This window comes from Vicugna pacos, chromosome 11, assembly GCF_048564905.1.
Source record: "Vicugna pacos chromosome 11, VicPac4, whole genome shotgun sequence".
Taxonomy (NCBI): Eukaryota; Metazoa; Chordata; class Mammalia; order Artiodactyla; family Camelidae; genus Vicugna; species Vicugna pacos.
This window is the reverse complement of record NC_132997.1, coordinates 101711661-101734483: the sequence shown is the minus strand read 5'-3', so window position 1 is coordinate 101734483 and position 22823 is coordinate 101711661. Positions and strand designations below refer to the sequence as shown.

General features: G+C 55.0%; 1 protein-coding gene across 8 annotated transcripts in view; it reads left to right on the top strand.

The window, feature by feature from the left end:
• The first annotated feature begins 243 nt into the window (after positions 1-243).
• The window catches only part of CFAP46 (cilia and flagella associated protein 46), an 86969-nt gene continuing 64389 nt past the window's right edge, over positions 244-22823 (top strand). For 6 of the 8 annotated variants that reach the window (XM_072972163.1, XM_072972165.1, XM_072972162.1 and 3 more), the window contains exons 1-11: positions 244-326; positions 954-1078; positions 1233-1364; positions 1970-2034; positions 3849-4013; positions 4982-5105; positions 5573-5667; positions 9334-9444; positions 12279-12378; positions 18070-18168; positions 19691-19881. In XM_072972163.1, coding sequence (XP_072828264.1) covers positions 278-326; positions 954-1078; positions 1233-1364; positions 1970-2034; positions 3849-4013; positions 4982-5105; positions 5573-5667; positions 9334-9444; positions 12279-12378; positions 18070-18168; positions 19691-19881 — 1256 coding nt within the window. In that variant the 5' untranslated portion in view covers positions 244-277. Of the gene's footprint in view, positions 327-953; positions 1079-1232; positions 1365-1969; positions 2035-3848; positions 4014-4981; positions 5106-5572; positions 5668-9333; positions 9445-12278; positions 12379-18069; positions 18169-19690; positions 19882-21361; positions 21434-22823 lie in introns of those variants that run through there. The other 2 variants (XM_072972164.1, XM_072972167.1) reach the window with 2 other exon arrangements.

The following is a 22823-nucleotide window of genomic DNA, read 5'->3' as shown; positions in this document are numbered from 1 at the left end:
ACCAGAGCTCAGTGCATAACCCGGGGCAGCTCCGGGGTGCAGCCTCGTCAGGGGGCGGGGCAGAGGCCGCGCCGCCCGCCTGGTGGGCGTCCCCGCCCCGTAGCCTCTCCGCGCTGAGGGCGCGCGGTGGGGCCCTTGGGGCGTTCGCCTCCCGACAAGTCTGGGCCCGCCGCCGACCCGTAGGGCCGGTCCGCGTCCCTGTCCGTCGCTAGGCAACCGCTGGTCCCGACGCCTGAAGGCCAACGGACGGTGGGCAGCGGGGACCTTGGACGGCGCCATGGACCTGGTCATCACGCAGGAGCTGGCCCGCGCCGAGAGCCAGCAGGGTGGGCGGAGGAGGCCGGGGACCGCCCGCCCCCCGTCCCTGGGGACCCCCGAGCCGGGCCACGACCCCAGCCCCTGGGGAGGCCCGGACCGGCCTGCGTGACCCTCCCCCTCCCCCCCCAGGCCCCGGGACCTCCGCTACCCTGTCCTCTAGGCCCGCGCACGTCCCGACCAGAGGAGGGTCCGAGCTGTCGGACCGTGATCCTGGGGAGGCCCTCAGACCCACCAGGACCCCTCTGCCCCCTGCTGACCCCTGCCTGGCCTGATCCAGTGGCCCCTTGAAGCCAGCACTTCCTGGGTTTGCCTGACCAAGGCACACCAAGGCGCCTTTCTAAGAAGGCTTTTGTCATTCTAAACCGCTCCTCAAGAATTATTCAGCTCCCACTGCTTCTAGAGCTTGACCCCAGTGCCCTGCAGGGTCCGCAGGGCCGTGCTGGGAGCACCTTGGCCCTGGCTTCCCCGACCCCGAAGGCCGGCCGGGTGCTGGTGCTGGGCCACAGACCAGGGCACAGCCGTGGGCGGGCCTGCCTGACCCCAGCCCCTCCTGGGCCCTCCTGAAGTCCCGCTGCTCCCCAGTGGCACAGTGGGTGCTTTTTCTGACCAGATCCCCCTGGGTCTTGTCCTGACAGATGCCGCCTCCCTCAAGAGGGCTTATCAGTTGATTAAGTCCGCCAACCTGGGGAAATCAGAGTTTGACCCCACAGAAAGCTTCAGCCCCGACCTGTTTGTTTTGTGTGCTGAGCAGGCCCTGAAGGTACTTGACCCCAGGGCCCTGGGAGTTCTTGGTTTGCCCTGGAAGCAGAGGGTGGAGAGGGCTGGGGTGGTCCACGGCTGGCGGCCGTCCCTGGGCGTGTGGGAAGGCAGGTGTCTCTCCGAGCCTCTCAGGTGGGCGCTGTGCTCCCCTGCAGATGGGGCAGCGGGAGGTGAGCGAGCACTGTGTCCAGATGTACTTCAAGGTGAAGGGGCCGGTCACACAGTTTCTGGGCCGAGCGCACCTGTGCAGGGCCCAGCTGTGTGCCCCCACGTCCACCGAGAACATGGTGAGAGAGGCGCGCACCCGGGTCCCGGCGGGCTGGTACCCACGCTATGGCCCCGGTGGGCTCTGCCTCATCTGGTTGCCCCTCATTTGTCTGTCTGACTCCCGACGGCTCCGTGTGCACAGCCTTGACTCTCTCAGACTTTGCTTGCTCACTGTCCTGAAGTGAATATCGAACTGACCTACTGTATTTTTCCCTGCAATTGCTTTGCTTCTCCTCAAAATTTCACATCTTGTGCCACAGCACTCAAAATGTCACCCCACTTTGAGATCGTGTCAGGCTAGACGAGACTTAAGACGTTTTCGTCGGGTGTCAGTCACCCAGATTAGCTTTCAGTGAAGCGAGACTCGCAGCGTCTCCCATCTGCGCTGCCCCCTGAGTGCGGGGGCCTGGCTGCATCCTTCTGACACCTGACCCTGGCATCCTAGTGCCCTGGACAAGCCCGTGGCCAGGGGGAGAGGTAGGCTCCTGGTCTCCACTCCCACTGCTCAAACGCGGAGCCTGGGCCAGTCTTCAGGGCCACCTAATGTTCCCGAAAGTGACCATGAGCAATGATTGGCGTTTCAGTGGCAAATCTGATTTAACTGTGTGTTTTTATGTTGCCTTAGGAGGAATTTGAAAATTGCGTGACTCAGTACATGAAGGCGATCAACTTCGCAAAAGGAGAACCGAGGTAGGCGTAATGGAGTCGGCTGCTTCTGACTGACCGTGTGAAAGGTTTAGACCCAGAAATTACCACATGGCTCTGTCCATTTAGACGGTAGGGTTTCCTATTCCTGTTTTGTGTGTGTGTGTGTGTGTGTGTGTGTGTGTGTGTGTTTTGAGTTATAGTCAGTTTACAAGGTTGTGTCAGTTTTTGGTGTACAGCACAATGCTTCAGTCATACATGAATATACATATATTCAGTCTCATATTCTTTTCCACTGTGAGCTGCTACAAGATGTTGAGTGCATTTCCCTGAGCTGTTGTTTGTGTTTTGACGCATTTGTGATTGTACACTGGTGTCTCTCACAACACATCCAGCTGGGTTGTGCACACACTGTCCTTCAGCTGCGTCCTCTCTGTTAAAAGATTTCTGTGATCTGCAGGTGACCACTGTCTGCTTCCTCTGTGGGAGCCTCTCCTTTGACCACACGCTGGGCCTCTCCAGGGGCTTGGTATCCAGGCCCCCTCCCTGTGCTGTGGCCCCCACCCCTGGCAGATCGCCAGGCCCAAGGCCTCCTGTCTGTGCAGGTGACCCCCCTGAAACTCCAGCACAGCGATCTACTTACTTACTGCTTCATCAAAAATAAATATTATTGGAAGTGATAAGTTTGCATACAAATTGGTGTTAATACAACCTATTTAGATAGGACACAACATTTAAAGGAGATTTATGTATAAACCCTAGGTTCATTCATTTGTTCTCCCAACACCCACTGTGATGGCCACCTCTGGTCGCCCCTGTCGTAGGTGCTGGGGATACAGGGCCCGGCCCGCGTCCCTCCCTCAGCGGAGATGTCTGGATGGCAAGGATCAGCCTCGAGCAGAGGTTCTCAGGACACTGGGTGTTTCAAGGGGACCGTGCCCTAGAGCCCTGGAGCGCGAGCGGCAGGCACCCTTGGGGAGGAGCCTGGCCGATGCTGCACTCCAGGGGTCTTGGGACACCTGCAGACTGCCTGATGGGGGACCAGGGACCCCGGGGGCTGGCGGCAGAGCAGAGGGGCTCTGAATAAAGCCCACAGAGGAGCTTGCAGCCTGTCTTTCCGCCGGGGCCCTGGGTCCTGCCTCCTCCCTGGGGAACAGCACTCATTAGCAGCACTCCTCTGTCAGATGCAGCACCCCACGTGCCTGGGGCCCTGCAAGGGAGTTTGTCCCCTTGCAGGGGAGGCCCGTGTGAGTCCCTTACTCAGATTCTTCTGGTGGCTTCCTGCAGCTCTCAGGAGAAAGCCCGGCTTCTCAGGGTGCCCCTGCTCCCTCCCCAGCCCTCCCCCCATCACTTTGCACTTCATTTGCAGGCGCAGGGACCTGCCCAAACCTATTTCCCCGAACTGCTCTCCTGGGGATTCCCAGTCACCTTGCAGGACTCAACAGGATGTCACCTCCTCCAGGAAGCCTTCCTTGATTTCCCCTGCACCTGCCCATTCTTGCCTATCGCATTGGAGCTGAAGGAGGCCTTGCTCATTGGCGTGCTTTTATGGGGAGTTGATCACTTTGTGGAATGACTGAATAGTGACAGCCTCTCTAGTCTGGACCCGGGAGCCTATGTCCTGGTCGTCATGTCTGGGGCTGAACTGGTGCCACCAACCCCAGCGGGGCAGGGTGCTGGGCTGCGCTGGGAAGGGCTCTGCATCCCCCCTGCATCTGCACCTGGCCCCAAGGGCTGGAGCATCGTGGGTGGGGCTGCTGCCGTCTGCTGGGTGCAGAGGACCCCAGATTCCCCTAGGAAGGGTCCCGGGACGGGCTGGTTTCTGAGCGAGTCTCGGGTGTCCTCCTCTTGTGCCGTAGGTATTACTTCCTGGTGTACAACGCATCGGTCCTCTACTGGCAGATGGTGAGGCCGTTTCTCAAGCCTGGGTATCATCACCATCTGATCCCCAGCCTGTCCCAGATTGTAAACGTGTTGAATCAGATTGAGGAGGAAGACAAGGACTGGCGGGCCGAGCTGATGCTGTGAGTCCCCACGCCCCTCGCGGACGCTGACCCACCCTCCCCGCTCCCCTGGGCTCGCGCCTTGCTTTCTGCTCTGGGGTTGGAATCAGGCTGTGTGCATCTTGTGCACAGATGTCTCTAAACTCTGCAGATGACATCACGGCGCCCCCACGAGACGGGCCTTGGCACAGGACACGCTTCTAATCAGAACATGGTGGGGAGCCTGTGTTGTAGTCCTGGTTCTTGGTTTTGAAAATTTCATTAAATTGTCGAAGGCATAGACATTTTAGCAGCAGGTGTATGGCTCAGCCAGAAGGCGGGCATGTCCAGGTGACCCAACTTCAGGCCTCACCCCAGGGACGGCCCGACCTGTGCAGCCACAGCGAGTGGTGGCAGCAGGGGTCCCCGTGCCAGTGCGCTGACCAAAAGGCACCGGTCAGGCTTGCCCCATGTTTGGGCAGCGCTGTGTGTGGCCGGTGACCCCATGAACGCTGTGATGAGGACCCAGAACCTTCAGGCTTTCCTTACCTGCTTTCTGGCCGCCTGGGAGACTTGAATAGAAAATAAGTAATATGATCTTTCTTTACAAGGTCGTTGTTTAATGTCCTCGGTGAGGACCGTGCAGCCAGCCCCTTTCCCTTCTCTGGCAGGAGTGTGGCTTCCCCGGTCGCCACCTGCCTGACCCTGTGAGCCGATCCCTGCTGAAGATTCTAAAACATAAAAATAATGAAACTATGGAGGAGGAGGGTGGAGCTCAGTGGTGGAGCATATGCTTGACATGCACGAGGTCCTGGGTTCAATCCCCAGTACCTCCATTAAAAAAGTAGTTAAATAAATAAACCTAATTACCCCCCCTCAAAAAACCTAAAAATAAAAAAACTAAAAAATATAAAAACTTAAAAAAAAAGTATAATAACCTGGTTATTAGACATTTGCAGCAGAAAGTGATTTCATCAGGGTGGAACATGCACCATTTCTATATTATCCAGGGAGCTTCTGGAATGTTACCTAGAAGCTGGAAAAAAGGAGGAGGCCGTGAAGTTTTGTGCCGCAGCAGCGCCATTCATAAAGGCGAACGTGCCGCACAGATACCACCAGATGTTCGCCCTCATGGTGAGTTGGAGTGCGGAAAAGTGTAGGAAGAAAGAAGCCGTAAACTGCCATTGTTCAGAAAACTGTACGAACACAGCCGACACCATCCACTGCGGGACAGAGAAACACGCACAGATGCGGACGTGCGTGAACGCATCCAAACCGAAACTTTTTCCTTGTTGTGACCCTCAATGTTCCCTTTTTAACAGCATCAAATTAAAAAAAGGGAGCAGATAATTTATAAAATAATCACAACAGCATGTATGGAGAGCATTCATCATCTAGTAATTTTATGTTTAGGAAAGCAACTAAAATTATCTATGAAAGAACTAAACGTGGAGCATAATCAATGAGAAGAAACTTGTTAATTACAAGCACTATTTTTAAAGGAGGAATATTTGTAAAATAGTAGCCAAAAAGTATCCAGTCTCTACCTAATTATTTGCTTAAATTAAATCTGAATTAATATTCTTTTCCATCTATTCAAGGTCCGACATGAATTAATGGATGAACTTTGGTTACAGCAAGAAAAGAGGACGTCCGTCAGCCTGTCCGTCACTTTCGACATTAATACGCTAAAAGCGTGAGTGGCCCGGGAGGGGCGGGAGTTAGGTTACAGGTGCTGACTGAGTCTCCGTGTCCCCAGCGTCCTCTCCCGGTGCCGTGGTCGTGGCCAGGCTGGCGAGGGCGATGGGTGCGTGTGCCGCCACCGGGGGGAGGCTGTGGGGTGGACTCGGCCGGGCCCCCCTTTATAAGAGGCTCCAGGGAGACCGCCAACCAGGGAGCGCAGCTTCAAAGCCAGTGCGGAAAGTGGCTGCTAGGAGGGGAGAGACGGCCCTGCCAGACGCGGCACGGGATATGACCACGAGATTAAGGGAAAAGAAAGTCATTTGTGGGTAAAACCCTGACAGGACGGGGTGAGAGTGAGCGGGAGAGAGGATTATACATGAGCAAAGACCAGCTGCAGCAGCAACAGGGAATTAGAATGGTGGAGATCCCGGTGTGTGTGTGAGAAGAAGCTGGTGTGTGTCTGAGGAGACCCCAGTGTGTGTGTGTGTGAGGAGATCCCGGTGTGTGTGTGAGGAGACCCCAGTGTGTGTGTGTGTGAGGAGACCCCAGTGTGTGTGTGTGTGTGTGTGTGAGGAGATCCCGGTGTGTGTGTGAGGAGACCCCAGTGTGTGTGTGTGTGTGAGGAGATCCCAGTGTGTGTGTGTGTGTGTGTGTGTGTGAGGAGACCCCAGTGTGTGTGTGTGTGAGGAGATCCCAGTGTGTGTGTGTGAGGAGATCCCGGTGTGTGTGTGAGGAGACCCCAGTGTGTGTGTGTGTGAGGAGATCCCGGTGTGTGTGTGTGTGTGAGGAGACCCCATTGTGTGTGTGTGTGAGGAGATCCCAGTGTGTGTGTGTGTGTGTGAGGAGATCCCGGTGTGTATGTGTGAGGAGACCCCGGTGTGTGTGTGTGAGGAGATCCCAGTGTGTGTGTGTGAGGAGACCCTGGTGTGTGTGTGTGAGAAGACCCCATTGTGTGTGTGTGAGGTGACCCCAGTGTGTGTGTGTGTGTGAGGAGACCCCAGTGTGTGTGTGTGTGTGTGAGGAGACCCCAGTGTGTGTGTGTGTGTGTGAGGAGATCCCAGTGTGTATGTGTGAGGAGACCCCGGTGTGTGTGTGTGTGTGTGAGGAGACCCTGGTGTGTGTGTGTGAGGAGACCCCATTGTGTGTGTGTGAGGTGACCCCAGTGTGTGTGTGTGTGAGGAGACCCCAGTGTGTGTGTGTGAGGAGATCCCGGTGTGTGTGTGTGTGTGAGGAGATCCCTGTGTGTATGTGTGAGGAGACCCCGGTGTGTGTGTGTGTATGTATGAGGAGACCCCAGTGTGTGTGTGTGAGGAGACCCTGGTTGTGTGTGTGTGTGTGAGGAGACCCCAGTGTGTGTGTGTATGAGGAGACCCCAGTGTGTGTGTGTGTGTGAGGAGATCCCAGTGTGTGTGTGTGTGAGGAGATCCCAGTGTGTGTGTGTGTGTGTGAGGAGACCCCATTGTGTGTGTGTATGAGGAGACCCCAGTGTGTGTGTGTGTGTGAGGAGATCCCGGTGTGTGTGTGTGTGTGAGGAGACCCCATTGCGTGTGTGTGTGAGGAGATCCCTGTGTGTATGTGTGAGGAGACCCCGGTGTGTGTGTGTGTGTGTATGAGGAGACCCCAGTGTGTGTGTGTGAGGAGACCCTGGTTGTGTGTGTGTGTGAGGAGACCCCAGTGTGTGTGTGTGAGGAGATCCGGTGTGTGTGTGTGTGTGTGTGTGTGAGGAGATCCCGGTGTATATGTGTGAGGAGACCCCGGTGTGTGTGTGTGAGGAGACCCCATTGTGTGTGTGTGAGGAGACCCCAGTGTGTGTGTGTGCGAGGAGATCCCGGTGTGTGTGTGAGGAGACCCCAGTGTGTGTGTGTGTGAGGAGATCCCGGTGTGTGTGTGAGGAGACCCCAGTGGGTGTGTGTGTGAGGAGACCCCAGTGTGTGTGTGTGTGTGTGTGTGAGGAGATCCCGGTGTGTGTGTGAGGAGACCCCAGTGTGTGTGTGTGAGGAGACCCCAGTGTGTGTGTGTGTGAGGAGATCCCAGTGTGTGTGTGTGTGTGTGAGGAAACCCCATTGTGTGTGTGTATGAGGAGACCCCAGTGTGTGTGTGTGTGTGAGGAGATCCCAGTGTGTGTGTGTGTGTGTGAGGAGATCCCGGTGTGTGTGTGAGGAGACCCCATTGCGTGTGTGTGTGAGGAGATCCCTGTGTGTATGTGTGAGGAGACCCCGGTGTGTGTGTGTGTATGAGGAGATCCCAGTGTGTGTGTGTGAGGAGATCCCAGTGTGTATGTGTGAGGAGACCCCGGTGTGTGTGTGTGTGTGTGTGAGGAGACCCCAGTGTGTGTGTGTGTGTGTGTGTGTGTGTGTGTGGAGATCCCAGTGTGTATGTGTGAGGAGACCCCGGTGTGTGTGTGTGTGTGTGTGTGAGGAGACCCCGGTGTGTGTGTGTGAGGAGATCCCAGTGTGTGTGTGTGAGGAGACCCCGGTGTGTGTGTGTGAGGAGACCCCATTGTGTGTGTGTGAGGAGACCCCAGTGTGTGTGTGTGTGAGGAGACCCCAGTGTGTGTGTGTGTGTGTGTGTGTGAGGAGATCCCAGTGTGTATGTGTGAGGAGACCCCGGTGTGTGTGTGTGTGTGTGTGTGAGGAGACCCCGGTGTGTGTGTGTGAGGAGACCCCAGTGTGTGTGTATGAGGAGACCCCAGTGTGTGTGTGTGTGAGGAGACCCCAGTGTGTGTGTGTGTGAGGAGATCCCGGTGTGTGTGTGAGGAGACCCCAGTGTGTGTGTGTGTGTGAGGAGATCCCAGTGTGTGTGTGTGTGTGAGGAGATCCCGGTGTGTATGTGTGAGGAGACCCCGGTGTGTGTGTGTGAGGAGATCCCAGTGTGTGTGTGTGAGGAGACCCCGGTGTGTGTGTGTGAGAAGACCCCATTGTTTGTGTGTGAGGTGACCCCAGTGTGTGTGTGTGTGTGAGGAGATCCCAGTGTGTGTGTGTGTGTGAGGAGATCCCGGTGTGTATGTGTGAGGAGACCCCGGTGTGTGTGTGTGAGGAGATCCCAGTGTGTGTGTGTGAGGAGACCCCGGTGTGTGTGTGTGAGAAGACCCCATTGTGTGTGTGTGCGGTGACCCCAGTGTGTGTGTGTGTGTGAGGAGATCCCAGTGTGTGTGTGTGTGAGGAGATCCCGGTGTGTGTGTGAGGAGACCCCATTGTGTGTGTGTGAGGAGATCCCGGTGTGTGTGTGAGGAGACCCCAGTGTGTGTGTGAGGAGACCCCATTGTGTGTGTGTGAGGAGATCCCGGTGTGTGTGTGAGGAGACCCCGGTGTGTATGTGAGGAGGCCCCAGTGTGTGTGTGACTGGGGCGGGAAGCTCCCCATAGGGAGACTGGAGCCGGCCTGGGGGGATCCGGGAGACGGGAAGGGCCCCGCCTCCGTTCCAGGTGGCTCTGGGTGTGGGACTGCTGGCCCAGGGACTGGTGCTCCTCTTTAGTGATGGGGAGGAACGCGCTGGCCTGGCTGAGGGAGCAGGGCAGGTGTAAGAAGGCGTGTGGGAGAAGGGCGAAGAGGAGGGAGGAGGCACTTATTTCAGGCCTTCTGTTCAGAGCACGCAGGTTCAGAGGCTTCCTTTTGGGATAGTTTGACTAAATCTGACAGGACTTTCTGGTTACGTCTGAGTAAACTAACTTATATCCTAGGAAACTGGAGAACAATGACCTACCTGAAGACAGCGCCACAGTTCTGAGGGAGGCCTGTGCACGTTTACGTTGTTACAACCACCAGCGCTCTCCTTCGGTCAGAGAGGAAGAGTAAGTGTTCACGGTTTTCCAGTTTCATATTGTGTAATCAGTGCACAAAATCTGGTGACTACAGGAGAATGCGACAGTGAATTAAGCAGCAGCCGTAGTCACCCAGCTGAGGGGCGGCCGTCGTGGCCGTTTTGGTGTGTTTCCCTCTGGTCACTTTTGTGCTGAGGTTTGCACCGTCTGCAGCCCGTGGGAGGTCGGCTTCACGCCACACTCTGAGAAGTCAGATTTGACTTCTAACCACGAGTACTTTTCAGTTATTACGACATCTTACTGCTTTCGGGATAGATGCGTTTCCGCAGGTGTGAGAACAAACGTTCCCTGAGCGCTCATTTTTTTGGTTCTCTGCATCCCTGAATCCTCTGTCCTGGGTCAGATTCCCAGGCGCTGGTGGCTGAGCCAGAGGCACCAGAAAGATCCAGAATGTTCACCCCCACAAGGTGGCGGCTTTGCTTCCCAGCCAGCAGCTGTTTCTCCCTTTTTCATGAGCATTTATTCAAGAGAATGGAAGAAAAACCTGTTGCTGTGGTGGCTGAAATGGCCTCACTGCTTTGGTCTCATCTGCGAGCCTCCGTCGCCAGTGAGCGTGCTGTTCAGCCCTGTCTGGGGCTGCTGAACCGCCTCCCTGGGACCTTGTTCCTCTGAGTTTGCAATGATTTCCTCATCGGCTTCTCCGTGCTCCTAGCGAATGGAGCACCTCTGCCCTTTGCCTATAACAATTGTTCTGGATATTTTTTCAGTTTGTCATTTGATAGTTGATTTGGGGGTATTGTGGGCTGGATTTGGTCCCCCAAAAGACATGCTCAGCCTAACTCCCTCATGCCTGTGAGCGTGGCCTTACTTGGAAACAGGGCCTGTGCCGATGCAGGTGTAATTAGTTAATGCAGTCAGACAAGATTCGGGGGGCCCCTCTCCAGCGACTTCTGTCCTTAAAGAAAGGTGGGAATCTGGAACACAGAAACTCGTGGGGGTGAAGACCACGTGGTGATGGAGGCAGAGACTGGAGGGCATAGCTGCCTGGCAGGGACTCAGGGACGCTGGCCACACCGGAAGCTGGATGAGACAGGCGTGTCCTCCTCTCCACGCAGCCCTGCCCTCCCTGATTCAGGCTCCTGGCCTCTAGATTTGTTACTTGAGCCACCCAGTTTGCGGTCACTTGTCCCAGCGGCCCCAGGACACCTGCACAGGGTGTGTGTTAATGATCTTCGCTACTGGGGGGGTTTCCACAGACGGAGTGGCTTAAAGCAGCACGTGTCGATTATGTCGCTGTGTCCCTGAGGTAGGCATCTGGCACGGCGGCCACCAAGGTGTCACAGGCTGTGGTCTCTCCGAGGCTGGGCCAGGGTGGTATCAGCTTACTTACCTGAGCCTACAAGGCACTGGCTCGGGGGAGTCAGAGCTGTTTGTGGACTGGTCAGGGGGGTGGCCTCCTGTTGGGTAGAAGTGAGTCAGCAGAGGGGAGGGGTGGCATGGACTGTGACACCAGGACGCAAGGTCACGGGACTTGAGGTGGTGACAGGGATATGTGAAGATCTCTCATGTTTGACTGTTATGTCACCTGGGGTTCCTCCATGCGGATTTCGTGGACCAGGGGTTGCACATATACATATTTTTTAAATGACTTTCATCATTTTTTCTCCTTTCAAATGTAGTATGTACTTATTGTAGAAAGTTTGAAAAATGACATCAACATGTATTTTCAAAATTATTATCACAGTTTTTAACCTGCTTTTTCCACAAACACTGTGGACGTCTTCCTGCATCATGAAATATCGTACAACTAGGCTCCTAACAGGGTTTCCAGGTGGTGGGGGAGGGGGGTCACGGGTGGGTCACAGCGCTCCGGGTGCAGGACACACACAGACGGCGCGTGTGGGCAGGTGTGCTGTCCTGGGCGGAGCCTCAGTTCTGCCTTCAGAGTCTCTGACCTGTTCTAACTGGGAGCAGGCCGCGCGGGCCTCCATCTCCAGCAGCCCCGGCTGGGGTTCCAGAAGTGACTCTGGGGACAGACCTGTGTGGCCTGAGCCAGCTAAGCACACAGCAGGCCGTGTGTCCTGCCACCTCATTCTGCCGGAGTCCTCCGCCTGCAGGTGATGTGGAATGTTTTTTTGCAGTTTTGTTTCCTTCCATTAATTTCCCAGTCATTTCTTTTGCGGAGTTTTTAAACAACTCAGTCACCCAGAGGGGGCGGGGCAGGGCTGCATGCCTAAGAAGAGCTGACAATATGCGGTCAGTGTGGTTCTGCCCCAGTGAGACCAGACCCCCACCTGGGAAAGGGCAGGGAGGCGACAGCTTGCCCCCTGGAGAGGCTGGCGTGTCCGGGGCCACTGTTGGCGCTTGTGGGTCTGCCCACCCTGCGCAGAATGGCCTCCTCCAGGTCGTCAGCGTGCCCAGGCTGAGGAGCCCGGCCAGCCTCCCATCAGGGCCTTGGGTTCTGTGGTTCTGTGTTAAGCCCTGGAGTCCGGCAGTTTGTGCTCCGACTCCGTTCTTCTGCAAAGTTCCTTCGGCGTCACGGGCCCTCTCACTTCTGAACAGGTGTTGGTGTCAGACTTGATTCCACTAAGGCCCGGCTGGTGACCGCGGTTGTCGTGGGGAAGGAGGCGCCGGCGTCAGGTCGCGAGATGCAGGGCTGGTCCCTCGGTGCCGCTTCGGCTCCTGGCACCCCCCCGCCCCTGCACCGGCCCGAGGTCGGGGCTTCCCCGCAGTCCTGTGTCGGCTGGGGGTGGAGGACGGCCTGGCGGCTCCTGCCTCTGCCCGAGGGGCGGCTGGACGCTTTTTCTGACCGGGAGATGCTTCTTATCACACCGTTGACCCAATGCTGTTTTGTTTGTTTCCAGAATTCTTTTGCTTTTTGAATTAGCTCATCTTTCCCTGATCTTGAAATGTGAGGAGGTCGCGTCTCACTGCCTCTCAGACTTGAAGAAAATGGACAGCAAAGTAAGTGGTCAGTGACTGTGGAGGCGCCTCGCCTGCTCGCTGCGGCCTGGGCCAAGGGGCAGGGCGCCGGGAGCCCTCACCGCGGGCCTGGCCCGTGCTGCTGCTGCTGGTAGGGCCCCTCCCCGCCTTGGCCCCTGCGGGGAGCTCACAGGCAGGATTCCTCGGGAATCCTCACTTCTAAGGTGTTCAGCACACGTCACAGTGCTGCCCTCCAAAGGGACTTTGTATTCCCACCCAGAGTCTCCAGGAGCACGTGAGCGTTCGGGACGCGGGACACGGCGTGGGACGGACGCCGTGGCTGGGAGGTGGCGCGTTCGCCACCCCTGCCGCTCCGGGGCCCACAGCGCGGCCCCGCACAGCCAGCGGTGGGGCGGGAGCGGCTGGCTGGGCCGTGGTCGGGCTGCTCCGGCAGGCTCTGGGCCCGGGCAGCCCTGGCCCGGGGAGCGGACGGTGCGCACAGGCTGGGGAGCGCTTCGTGGAGCCCTTCCCCGCTTCTGGTTCCCTGACCCTGTGGCCCAGACTTGCATGGGAGTCCCAGCTGCCTCCGCTGCTGCCCAGCTGGGCGATGGCCCTCGGAGCCCAGTTTTCCCTCTAAAAACGGCAGCGGTGACGAGACCTCCTCCCCTGGTCGCTGTAGGAGATGCAGCTTTGCATGTTGCCCGGTGACCCCCCATCGCAGCCGCCTGCGGGCCCCCGAAGGAGGCTTGCGCAGAGGCCTGGGGCTCCCACCAGCCTGGTGTTAAGGACACACCCCCGGCTCTTCACCCCACGGGTCCCTGCCCAGCCTCCGGCCCCAGCTCAGATGTCACCTCCCCTGGGGCCACCCACAGGAAATGACCTCCTGCGGCTGGTGTCACGTCGCCCTGGCCTCGCTGCCCACCCTGGTGTCATGGTCTGGCGCTGGGATAGCCTGTCTTTGGTGTCTGTGGAAGCAGCTAGCTCCAGTTGTTTTTCACTGAAGCTTTTTAAACTCGAATGCAGAGAGTTCAGTGAGCTGCACCTCTGAGCTCACCTCCCTCGCTGGTCCATCCTGATCCAGTCAGTATTTACCGGTCTTAGATTCTGGAAACATTCTGTGCATACTTGAAGAGGACGTTTTTATCTTTGAAGTGAAGGGTTCTGTGTGTATTCGTTAAATGGCACTTCAGTGTCTCTTGGTTCAGGTTTTTACGTCCTCACTCAGTTTTGTGTCGCTCTGTTGATTTCTGTGAGAAGTGTTCCCAGTCTCTCTACAGGCATGGCTATCCCAGGTCTTACTCCGCACATCTGCCATTTCTTCTCGTACCTTGCTTCTTCTGGGTTTGGAATTGTTCCTGGTGAAATGTATCTTCCTGGCCGGTTGCTAGTTAATGACCACGTCTTGACCCCCTTTATGGCCACGTCTTGACCCTCTTTCTTTACGGCTGATAATGTTGTTCTGCTTGTTTACTGTTGGTTCTCCTAGGAGAGACCGTCTGGTCTGTCACTGTCATGGCCCCACTGCCTGGCGCGGTGCTCAGCAAGTATGTGTTGAACAGAATGGGCACGTTAAGGTCATCACAGTCCCTTCAAAGTGGCTGTGCCTAGGGGTTCAGGGTTTGCCAGCTGTCTCCTTGTCGAGTGTCCCTGCCTGATGGCCACATGGTGGGGAAGTCCAAGGGCCAGTCACTCCCAGTGGATCAGTGTGGAGAGACATCAATCCAGAAGGAAGAGGTGTAATCAGGAAAAAAAATGCCCGTGAGGCAGAGTTAGGTTTCCAACACTGACTGGTAATATCTGGAATGCTGAACAAAAATAAAGCAAAAGCAAACATGGAGTGAAATATGCTCGTTCAGAAATAAGTGACCCTTTTCTCAAAGCGGGGGATAATATGAAAGTGGCGCAGTGAGAAGGTAAATGGACGTGTGCTCCTGGCCGAGAGTAGAAGGGACCACGTTCACCCTCAAGCCTGGGATGACCGGAAAACAAACAAAATGCATGAAACGATACTTTTCAAGACACTGAACAACAGATAGTGATGGAAAGTGAAAACCGAGAAGTAGGGAACAAGTCGGGTGCGACACCCAGCTTACTGCTAGGAGAGCGTGCGGACTCAGCAGACAGGAAGGCGCGGGGGGCCTGCTGCTCTGCCTGAACTCGGGGCAGAGCTGGGAGCCGGGCGTGCAGGGCAGCCGCAGCTCACGGGGAAGAGGCCCCGGCAGGCCTGAACTGCGCCACGTGAGCGGGACCGCCTGGAAGAACACGAGGGACAACCTTCAGAGGCCGCACGGGGCTGAGATGGTCCCTGGGTGGAATTCAAAGAAGAGCAGGCCTAGACCCTGCCCTTGTGTCCTCTTGGCACACACCCATGTCACACTCTGCATCCCACTGTGCCAGCCGGCGCCCAGGATCCCACAGCTGCTGTTGCTCTGCAAGCGCCCACACCCAGCTCCTCGGCCCTGCGGCTGCTCCATGACTGCCTGCGCTTCAGACGCCAGGGCTCAGGTGCCCGCAGGCTTGCTTTATGCCAGGAGAGATCCCCACGGCCGTGACATACCCGTGGGAGGGGGTGATCACGAGGCCCAGCAGCCTTCATCTGGACCAGAGGTCCCAGCAGACCTCGCTACCGCTACAGAAACCAGCCTTGGCTGTTGAGGAGCCCCGCGATCTCGGCTAATGAAGACCTCCACTGATGGAGCTGCATGGAGACTGAGCCCAAACCCCTGCCTAGGGCCACAGCTGCCACACCCCACCCAGCTGGCACCCTGGCACCCACCCACAGGGGAAGGTCTTCCCCACTGAAACCAGACCGGAAGAGGTGGCTGCTTCATCAGATACACAGACATCAGCACAAGAAACACAAAAACTCGAGGAAACATGACACCACCAAAGGAGCACAAGTTTTCGTAAGCTACTCCAAAGAAATGGAGATCTTGCCAAAGAATTCCACGTAATTGCTTTAAGGAAGCTCAGTGAGCTACAAGATAACACAGATACACAGCTCTATGAAATCAGGAAACCAAATGTGAACAGAATGAGAAAGCTAACAGAGAAATAAATAATAAAAAAGAACCAAGTAGAAATTCTGGGGGTGAAGAATACAGTGAACAAAATGAAAAATGCAACAAAGCATCATTAGCCGACTTGACCAAGCAGAAGAAGGGATGCGTCTGGGAAGACTAACATCCACGTGCAGGTGGATGAAACTGCACCCCTCCTCTGCGCTACTCACAGACGTTGACTTGCAGTGGATTAAGACTCTACGACCTGAAACCGCAAAACTCCTGGAAGAACACATAGGGGAAAAGCTTACTGACAGTGGTCTGGGCGATGATTTTTTGAATATGACAACAAAAGCAAAAACAAACAAGTAGGACTACACCAAACTAGAAAGCTTCTACCCAGCCAAGGAGACACCCACTGCCTCGAAAGACAGTGGTGTTCAGCCATGAGAAAGAGGGACACTTTGCTCTTGGCAACAACATGAATGAATATGGAAAGCATTATGCTCAGTGAAAGAAGCCAGAGAGAGAAACAGAGCAGAACAGTGGTGGCCGCCAGGGCCAGAGGGCGCAGGGAGTGGGGAGAGGTTGATCAGAAGTCATAAACTTTTGGTTTTAAGATGAGTAGGTTCTGAGGAGCTAATGTACAGTTTGGTGACTGTGGTTAATAGTACAGGGTCATGTACTTGAAATTTGGTAAGACAGCAGATCTTAAACATTCTCACCAGAAGGAAGAAGCAGGCACAATGTGGGGTGATGGTATTAATGTGTTTGATTATGGGAACCGTTTCACGATGTGTATACTTCACACATTTACACTTCAGATTTACACTTTTTTGTCAATTATACCTCAATTAAAATTTTTACATAAAAATAAAGCAGAGTAGACATTTCAGAAAAAAAAATCAGCCATTTACAAACTCCAAAATTAGACAATGGAGAAACACTAGGAGTATACAGAGCTTCAGTGAGCTGGGGACAGCTTCAAGCAGACTAATATACGTGTCATTGGAGTCCCTGAAGGAGAGAGGAGAAAGGAGGGAGCAGAAAGAACATTTTAGGAAATAATGTCTCAAGGGAGCTCAGTGGTAGGGAGTGTGTTTAGCGTACACAAGGTCCTGGGCTCAATCCCCAGTGCCTGCATGAGAAATGATAAATGTATAACTTAAAAAAAGGAAAAAAATGTTTTAAAAAAAAGAAAGAATGGCTCAAAATTCTAAATTTGATGATCTTTAGAGGAGGGAGATGACATTACTGGGGAACAAAGAATGACAGCAGACCTTTCGCTGAAAACCATACAAACCAAAAGACATAAGATCAACATTCTTGAAATACTAGCATTAAAAAACCGTCAACCTAGAAATGTGCACGCAGAGCAGATACCTTTCAAAATCAGAGGCAAAACAAGTATTTATTAAAATGTACAGAATCTGAAAGAGTCTGACTCTACAAGAAACTGTAATGGGAGCCCTTCCGGCAGGAGGGGATGAGCAGATGGGACTCTGGGGCACACAGCGTGGTGCGGAGCGCCAGGGAGGGGCCGCGTAAGCGAACAGACTGAAAATCTGTAAATCCCTTGAAAGATGGCTGGTTATTTAAAGCAAAGATAATAACACGGATCAAAAGACTCAATATTATTAACATGCCAGTTTTCTCCAGACTGAACAATGGATTCGACGCGCTCCCCATCAAAACCCCAGCAGGAATGTTTCAGAAATTGGCAAAATGAACATAAAATTTATATGGAAATGCAAAGGATCTAAAACAGCTAAAAGCAACTTTGAAAAAGCAGAACGACGTCAGAAGACGTGCACAACCTGAGTTGAGGGCATGAAGGAAAGACCTTGGGGTTAGGACAGGGTGAAGGGTCGCAGGGGCCGAGGGGATGGAAGACAGTCCAGAAACAGACCTGCAAACATAGGGCCACTCGGTCTGTGATGGGTGCAGAGGCATTCAGTGAATGACAGAGCATCTTGTGAACGATGGTTCCAGACAGGGCAACAACCACATGCGAAAAATGAACATTGGCCTGAACCTCACACCATAGACAGAAATGAACTCAAACTGTGTCAGAGACCAAAGCGTTAGAGCTAAGACTATTCAACTTCTGGGGGAGAAACGTCAAGAGGAGAAGCGTGAAAGAAATCCCTGAGACCTGTCGTCTCATAGCCACACGCCTGGTTGCGGCTCACCAAAGACCAACCATCCCAGACCCGGGCAGGGACCAGGGGGACGGGCACCCCACGCGGAGGGATGGAAACTGTGGCCCCTGGGGAAAACGGACCAGCAGCTTTGTGAGAAGTCAAGCACAGCCCCCCCAGCGCCCCCCCCCCGCCCCAGACAGCAAGCCCCAGGCCCCTGCTGCTCCGCACCCGCTGCCTCCAGCAGGGCCCCCGGCCTGACCCTGGCAGGGATGAAGGAACAGAAAGTCTTTGCCAAAATTCTTAACAGAACATTTATCTGAAGTTGGTCTAATTACTTAAAAAGTCAATGTCCAGTGAAATTATCTTTCCCCTACTCCTCAAAAAGATTTTTTAAAGTTGTTTTTAGCTCTCTCATTTAAATCTTTGCATCTTCTGGAAACATTTAAGTTTTTCATGTGTATTTGTATTATATGTGTTGCTGAATCTCTGGCACGTTGATTATATTTGAAAGCAGTCTTTGAAGCTGACGCATGTGCATGGTTGCTTTCATTAAAACTCTGCACCTTCACACCCGCTGTGTTCTGCAGGACCCTGGGAAGCTGATTGAAATGGAGTGTCTGGAGTATGAAATACAAGCCTTAAGACTTGAAAATAAAATTAAAGTCTACGCCCGAGAGGCTGTGGAGGTAAGTCCTTGAGCAGGAGCCACGGCAGACGCCGAGCTGCTGTGCGGGCACCCGGGAAGTTGGGAGAGCTGGGTCGGTGCCCATTTTGAGGTTAGGGGGACAGGATGGGCCATGACTAGCCTCCTGGGCCACAGTTTCCCACAGTGACCGTGGCCTCTCTGGCGGGACCTCCAGGCCGGCTGCCGTCCGCCTCCACAGCACCGAGCCAGGTCCCCCGGGGCTCCCAGGGTGTGGGGCTGGGATGAGACGGTTCTCTGGCCAAGCCCTCCTGCAGCCTCCGCAGAGCTGCCCCCGCCCCCGCCCAGCACACTGATAACAGCTGCCCTGGTGAACACTGAGCCCCCACCAGGGCTCTCTGTCACCCTGACTCGTGTCCCAGAAGTCAGAAGTCGCCTCTGCTGTAGCGCCCGGCTGTCCGCCTCCCTGGGCTTAGGAACCTCAGGGTCTCTGGGGAAGTGGTGAGGGCTTCACGAGGGATGGGGGCAGGTGAGGATCAGAGTGGGTGGAGAAGGGGACCTCCTAGGGATGTGGGGGGAGGCAGGTCCTGAGGACCCGTGGGAGTATTCCCCCCTTGGTGCCGTTTGGAAAGCGCAGACTTGTTCCGGAGGCCCGCTGGTAGGTGGAGAGGACAGCTGTCTTTCTGACGAGGCCGCTTACGGCAGCCTTGTGGACGGGATGGCAGAGCGGCAGACGCGAGCTCAGCACCGCCCCGTGTCTGTGTGATGCCGTCAGGTCTGGACCAGCCGCCACTGCCAGGGAGTCCAGCCATCATTTTAGACTGTTCTTTAATGAGAATTCTGCCATTGAAAAAAGGAACCATGAGACACTGATACAGAGTAAAGGCAGCTAGCGTTGCTTTGGGGCCAAGGCAGGCAGCCCTGGGTCAGTCCCGGCCCCCAGCAGCCCTGCAGCTTGGCTGCCCTGCCCCATGTCGCCCCCTGGCCTGGGGGAGCCGGGCAGCGTCTGCGCCGTCCACTCTGCCGGGAGACAAGCAGCGGGGCTCTGTCCCCCACCTCAGGGCTCTGTTGGCAGAATTGGGCCCCTGGCATCCCTGCGGGGCCCTGAGCACCTGCAGGTGCGGGTTTGTGAGCACAACCCGAGCTGCCCCTGTGGCTCAGGAGCAGCGCAAGGGGAGGCCCCGTGGGCTCTGAGGGAGCGGAGCTGATGATGCCGTGCCACAGGCCCTGATGCTGCCCGCGCCCGTCTGCAGCCTGGAAACACTCTCTGGGCGGTAAACGCACCGGGGCGTGGCCCCATAAACATACAGGACTGAGAAACCAGCAGACTGGGTCAGGCCAGTTCCCAGGAGAGACACTCCCATAGAGGTGCAGAGCCTGTCCTCGGCCTGTGAAGGAAGTGTCTTGGGAGGAAGCAGCCCCTCCTGGAAAAGGTCACTCAGGCCGTTTCCACAGACAGACCCAGACTGTCCTCTCAGGCCTCCAAGGCTGGAGGTCAGCCCCGGCTGCCGGGCTCAGGAGGAGTGCATCTTCCGAGTCACACAGTGTTGATGTCCTCTGTGCAGAGACAGCTGAACATCATACAGAGACTAGACGTCGCACTCCAGCAAGCCATCCGCCTGGGCGACCCCCAGGTCATCCACGTAGTGTGCGCCACCCAGTGGAACACCTGTCTCCCTCTGCTGCAGCACAACCTGCGGCACCACCTGCGGAAGCCGCTGACCAACATTGCGGAGATCCTGGAGAAGGTGGACAGGTAGCTGGTCCTCAGGATAGTGGGCAGGAGAGGGCCAGGTCAGGGCAAAACCAGCTCATCTTCCCAAAAGTGATGCAAGTCTTCACCAACATCTGCACTGATGCCTATGCCTACACCTACGCCTGAACCTACATCTTCACTATGCCTACATCTACACCAATATCTACACTACACCTACATCTGCGCCTGAATCTACACCTGCACCAACATCTATGCCTACATCTACACCTGAACCTACACCTACACCAACGTCTACGCCTGAACCTACATCTTCACTACGCCTATATCTACACCAATATCTACACTACGCCTACATCTACGCCTGAACCTACACCTGCACCAACACCTACACCTATGCCTACACTATGCCTACATCTGCACCTGAACCTACACCACACCTACACCACACCTACATCTACACTATGCCTACATCTACGCCTGAACCTACACCTACACCTACATTACACCTATGCCTACACCTACACTGCGCCTACGCCTACATCTACGCCTGAACCTACACCTACACTACACCTACGTCTACGCCTGAACCTACACCTGCACCAAATCTACACCTACACCTACATTTATACCTGAACCTATGCCTACACCAAATCTACACCTACACGGACATCTAAACCAACACCTCACGCTACACCTGCACCTGTCCATAATTCTCCATCCACACCTGCACCTGCGTCTCTGCTTATACCTGCACCTGCACCTGTGTCTGCTGCCACGTGCCGTCCCCACTGCCCTGTGCTGGGCTGGCTGTGGCAAAGGTGGGAACAGTAAAGTGGGGGGGCATCCTCAGCACTATTCACTTCCTGTGGGACACTTGGGGGTCTCGTCTGTGAAGAGTTGCACCTCTCTTCAAAGCTGGGATTTTTACTCCTCTTAAAAATAGCCCCTCCTCCTGGAACTCCACTGGGACGTGTGGGGGGTGTGAGGGAGCCCCGGCAATGCCCCCGGCCTCACGGCCCCCTCCCCCTTCACCCCTGGCATGTGCACGACGCTGCTCCTGACGCGTTTCCTCCAGGTGCTCTAGTTCTCCTCTCCTCAGCCTGTGTTTTTTAATTTTAATGACTTCCTCTTTCAAAAATATCCTTTTAGTTTATCTTCATATTTGCCCGATTCTTTAAAAATAGTGTCTTCTAGTTGCCCTGTTTTTCTCTGATAGTTCTTTTTCTGATTAACTTTACTGAGCTATCATTGCATACAGTAGGACGTACACATCTTGAATGTCCCTTTGCTGTGTTGCTTTTAAATTGTGGGTGGGTGTTGGCTGCTGTTAAAAATGACCCGGGCGTTTTCTCTTTCATTCTTTAACGTGGTGAATTGTGCGGGTTGGTTTTCGGGTAGTGAACCAGCTTTGCATTCTCCCCACGGTCCTGACATAGGCCCTTTGTGTGTTGCCAGGTTTGATCTCCTGGTGTGTTAAAGATGCTCACGCGTACGCGCACGAGGACAGTGGCCTGTGGTTTTCTTCTTCTGTCGTGCTCCCGCCGGGTTTTGACATTAAGGTCGTGCTGACTTCATTGACTGAACTGGGAAGGTAGGAAGTACTCTTCCTCCTTTGCCTTCTGAAGGAGTTTGTATAATACTGATATTCCGTCTCTTCAATGTTCGATAGAACCCAGTGGAACTGTCTGGGCCCGGGGACTGTGCTGTGTGGCTGTTTCTGTGGGAGGATTTTGGGGCTGAAACACCCTCTGTGGAGCAAAGGCCAAGGACCTCCTCTGCAGTTGAAGGCACCATCCTTCCTTTTGAAGGGATCTTGGCAGGTCACGCCACGCCCCTCGCGTCTGCTTATCCTGTGGCTCAGGTCTTCTGAGTCCCAGTTCCCCGTCCGCTTGTTCCAACGGTGGCTGAGAGAGGGTGTGAACTCCAGCTCTGACCGTGGGCTTGTTTCCGCTCCCGCAGCTCTCGGCTTTCCCATCGGAAACACCTGGGGTCACTGCCTGCTGGGCCCTCCTTGTCTCCAGTGACGGCTTGTCCCAGGGCCCCTGTGTTTGTTGCTGAAACAGCCCCTCCATCCCCTGCCGCTGCTTTCTCTGCCCTTTCAGTTCTCACCCTCTGTGGGTCTTGCACTTTACAGTGTGGAACACAGCCTTTCAGAGCATGTCCTGTCTCAGCATACAGCTCAGACTTGCTTTTTTAATCAGTGTGATAGTCTCTGCCTTTCATTTGGAGAGTTTAGTCCCTTTGCATTTAGTGGAATTCTGACCTTGTCTCCAGTCTCACTGATTGTTTCCAGCTGTCCCTTCTGTTCTGCTACTGCCGTCTTCTGCTTCCCTGAGGTTCACTGGACTCTTCAGTTTCCTCTGTCGGCTGGCGTGCCCACCACACTCTTGGGGCGGCATGGGAGGGAGCAGCTCTCGGGCTGGCAGTGCACGTGCCCCTTAGCAAAGCCTGTGTGAGGCGGTGCTTCCCGCTCCGCCCGCCCCGCTCAGTGTGGTGTGGTTGTCTTGTTTTCACTTCTGACTGTGTTGTTACAAACCTCATCCTACGGTGCTGTTACTTTGCTTTAGCAGCCAGTGGAGTTTTTAAAGAAAATTTGGGAGAAAAACAGCAGTCCCCTGTGTTTGCCCCCTTCTTCCCAGTGCCACAGGCTGTTCTTCGTTCTCCTTGGACCCGAGCTTCCACCTGCTGCTGTTTCTGCTGCAAGAACGTCCTTCGTGTTTTCCTGTGACGCACAAACGCGTGATGAGTTCTTTCAGGGTTTGTTGCTCTGAAAAGGACCTCACCTCCTGCTCATCTCTGAAGGGTGTTTTCACCAGTTGCTGGACTCTGGGTTTGCAGATGTCTTTTCTTCACACACTTGGACGAGGTTGCTTCCTTTCCTCCCGGCCTTCGTGGTGTCTGAGAGGCAGCTGAGCGATGGGCCATGCGTGCTTCCCCGGTGTGCAGTGTCTTCTCCTCACTCCTGTTTCTCTCATTTTGAC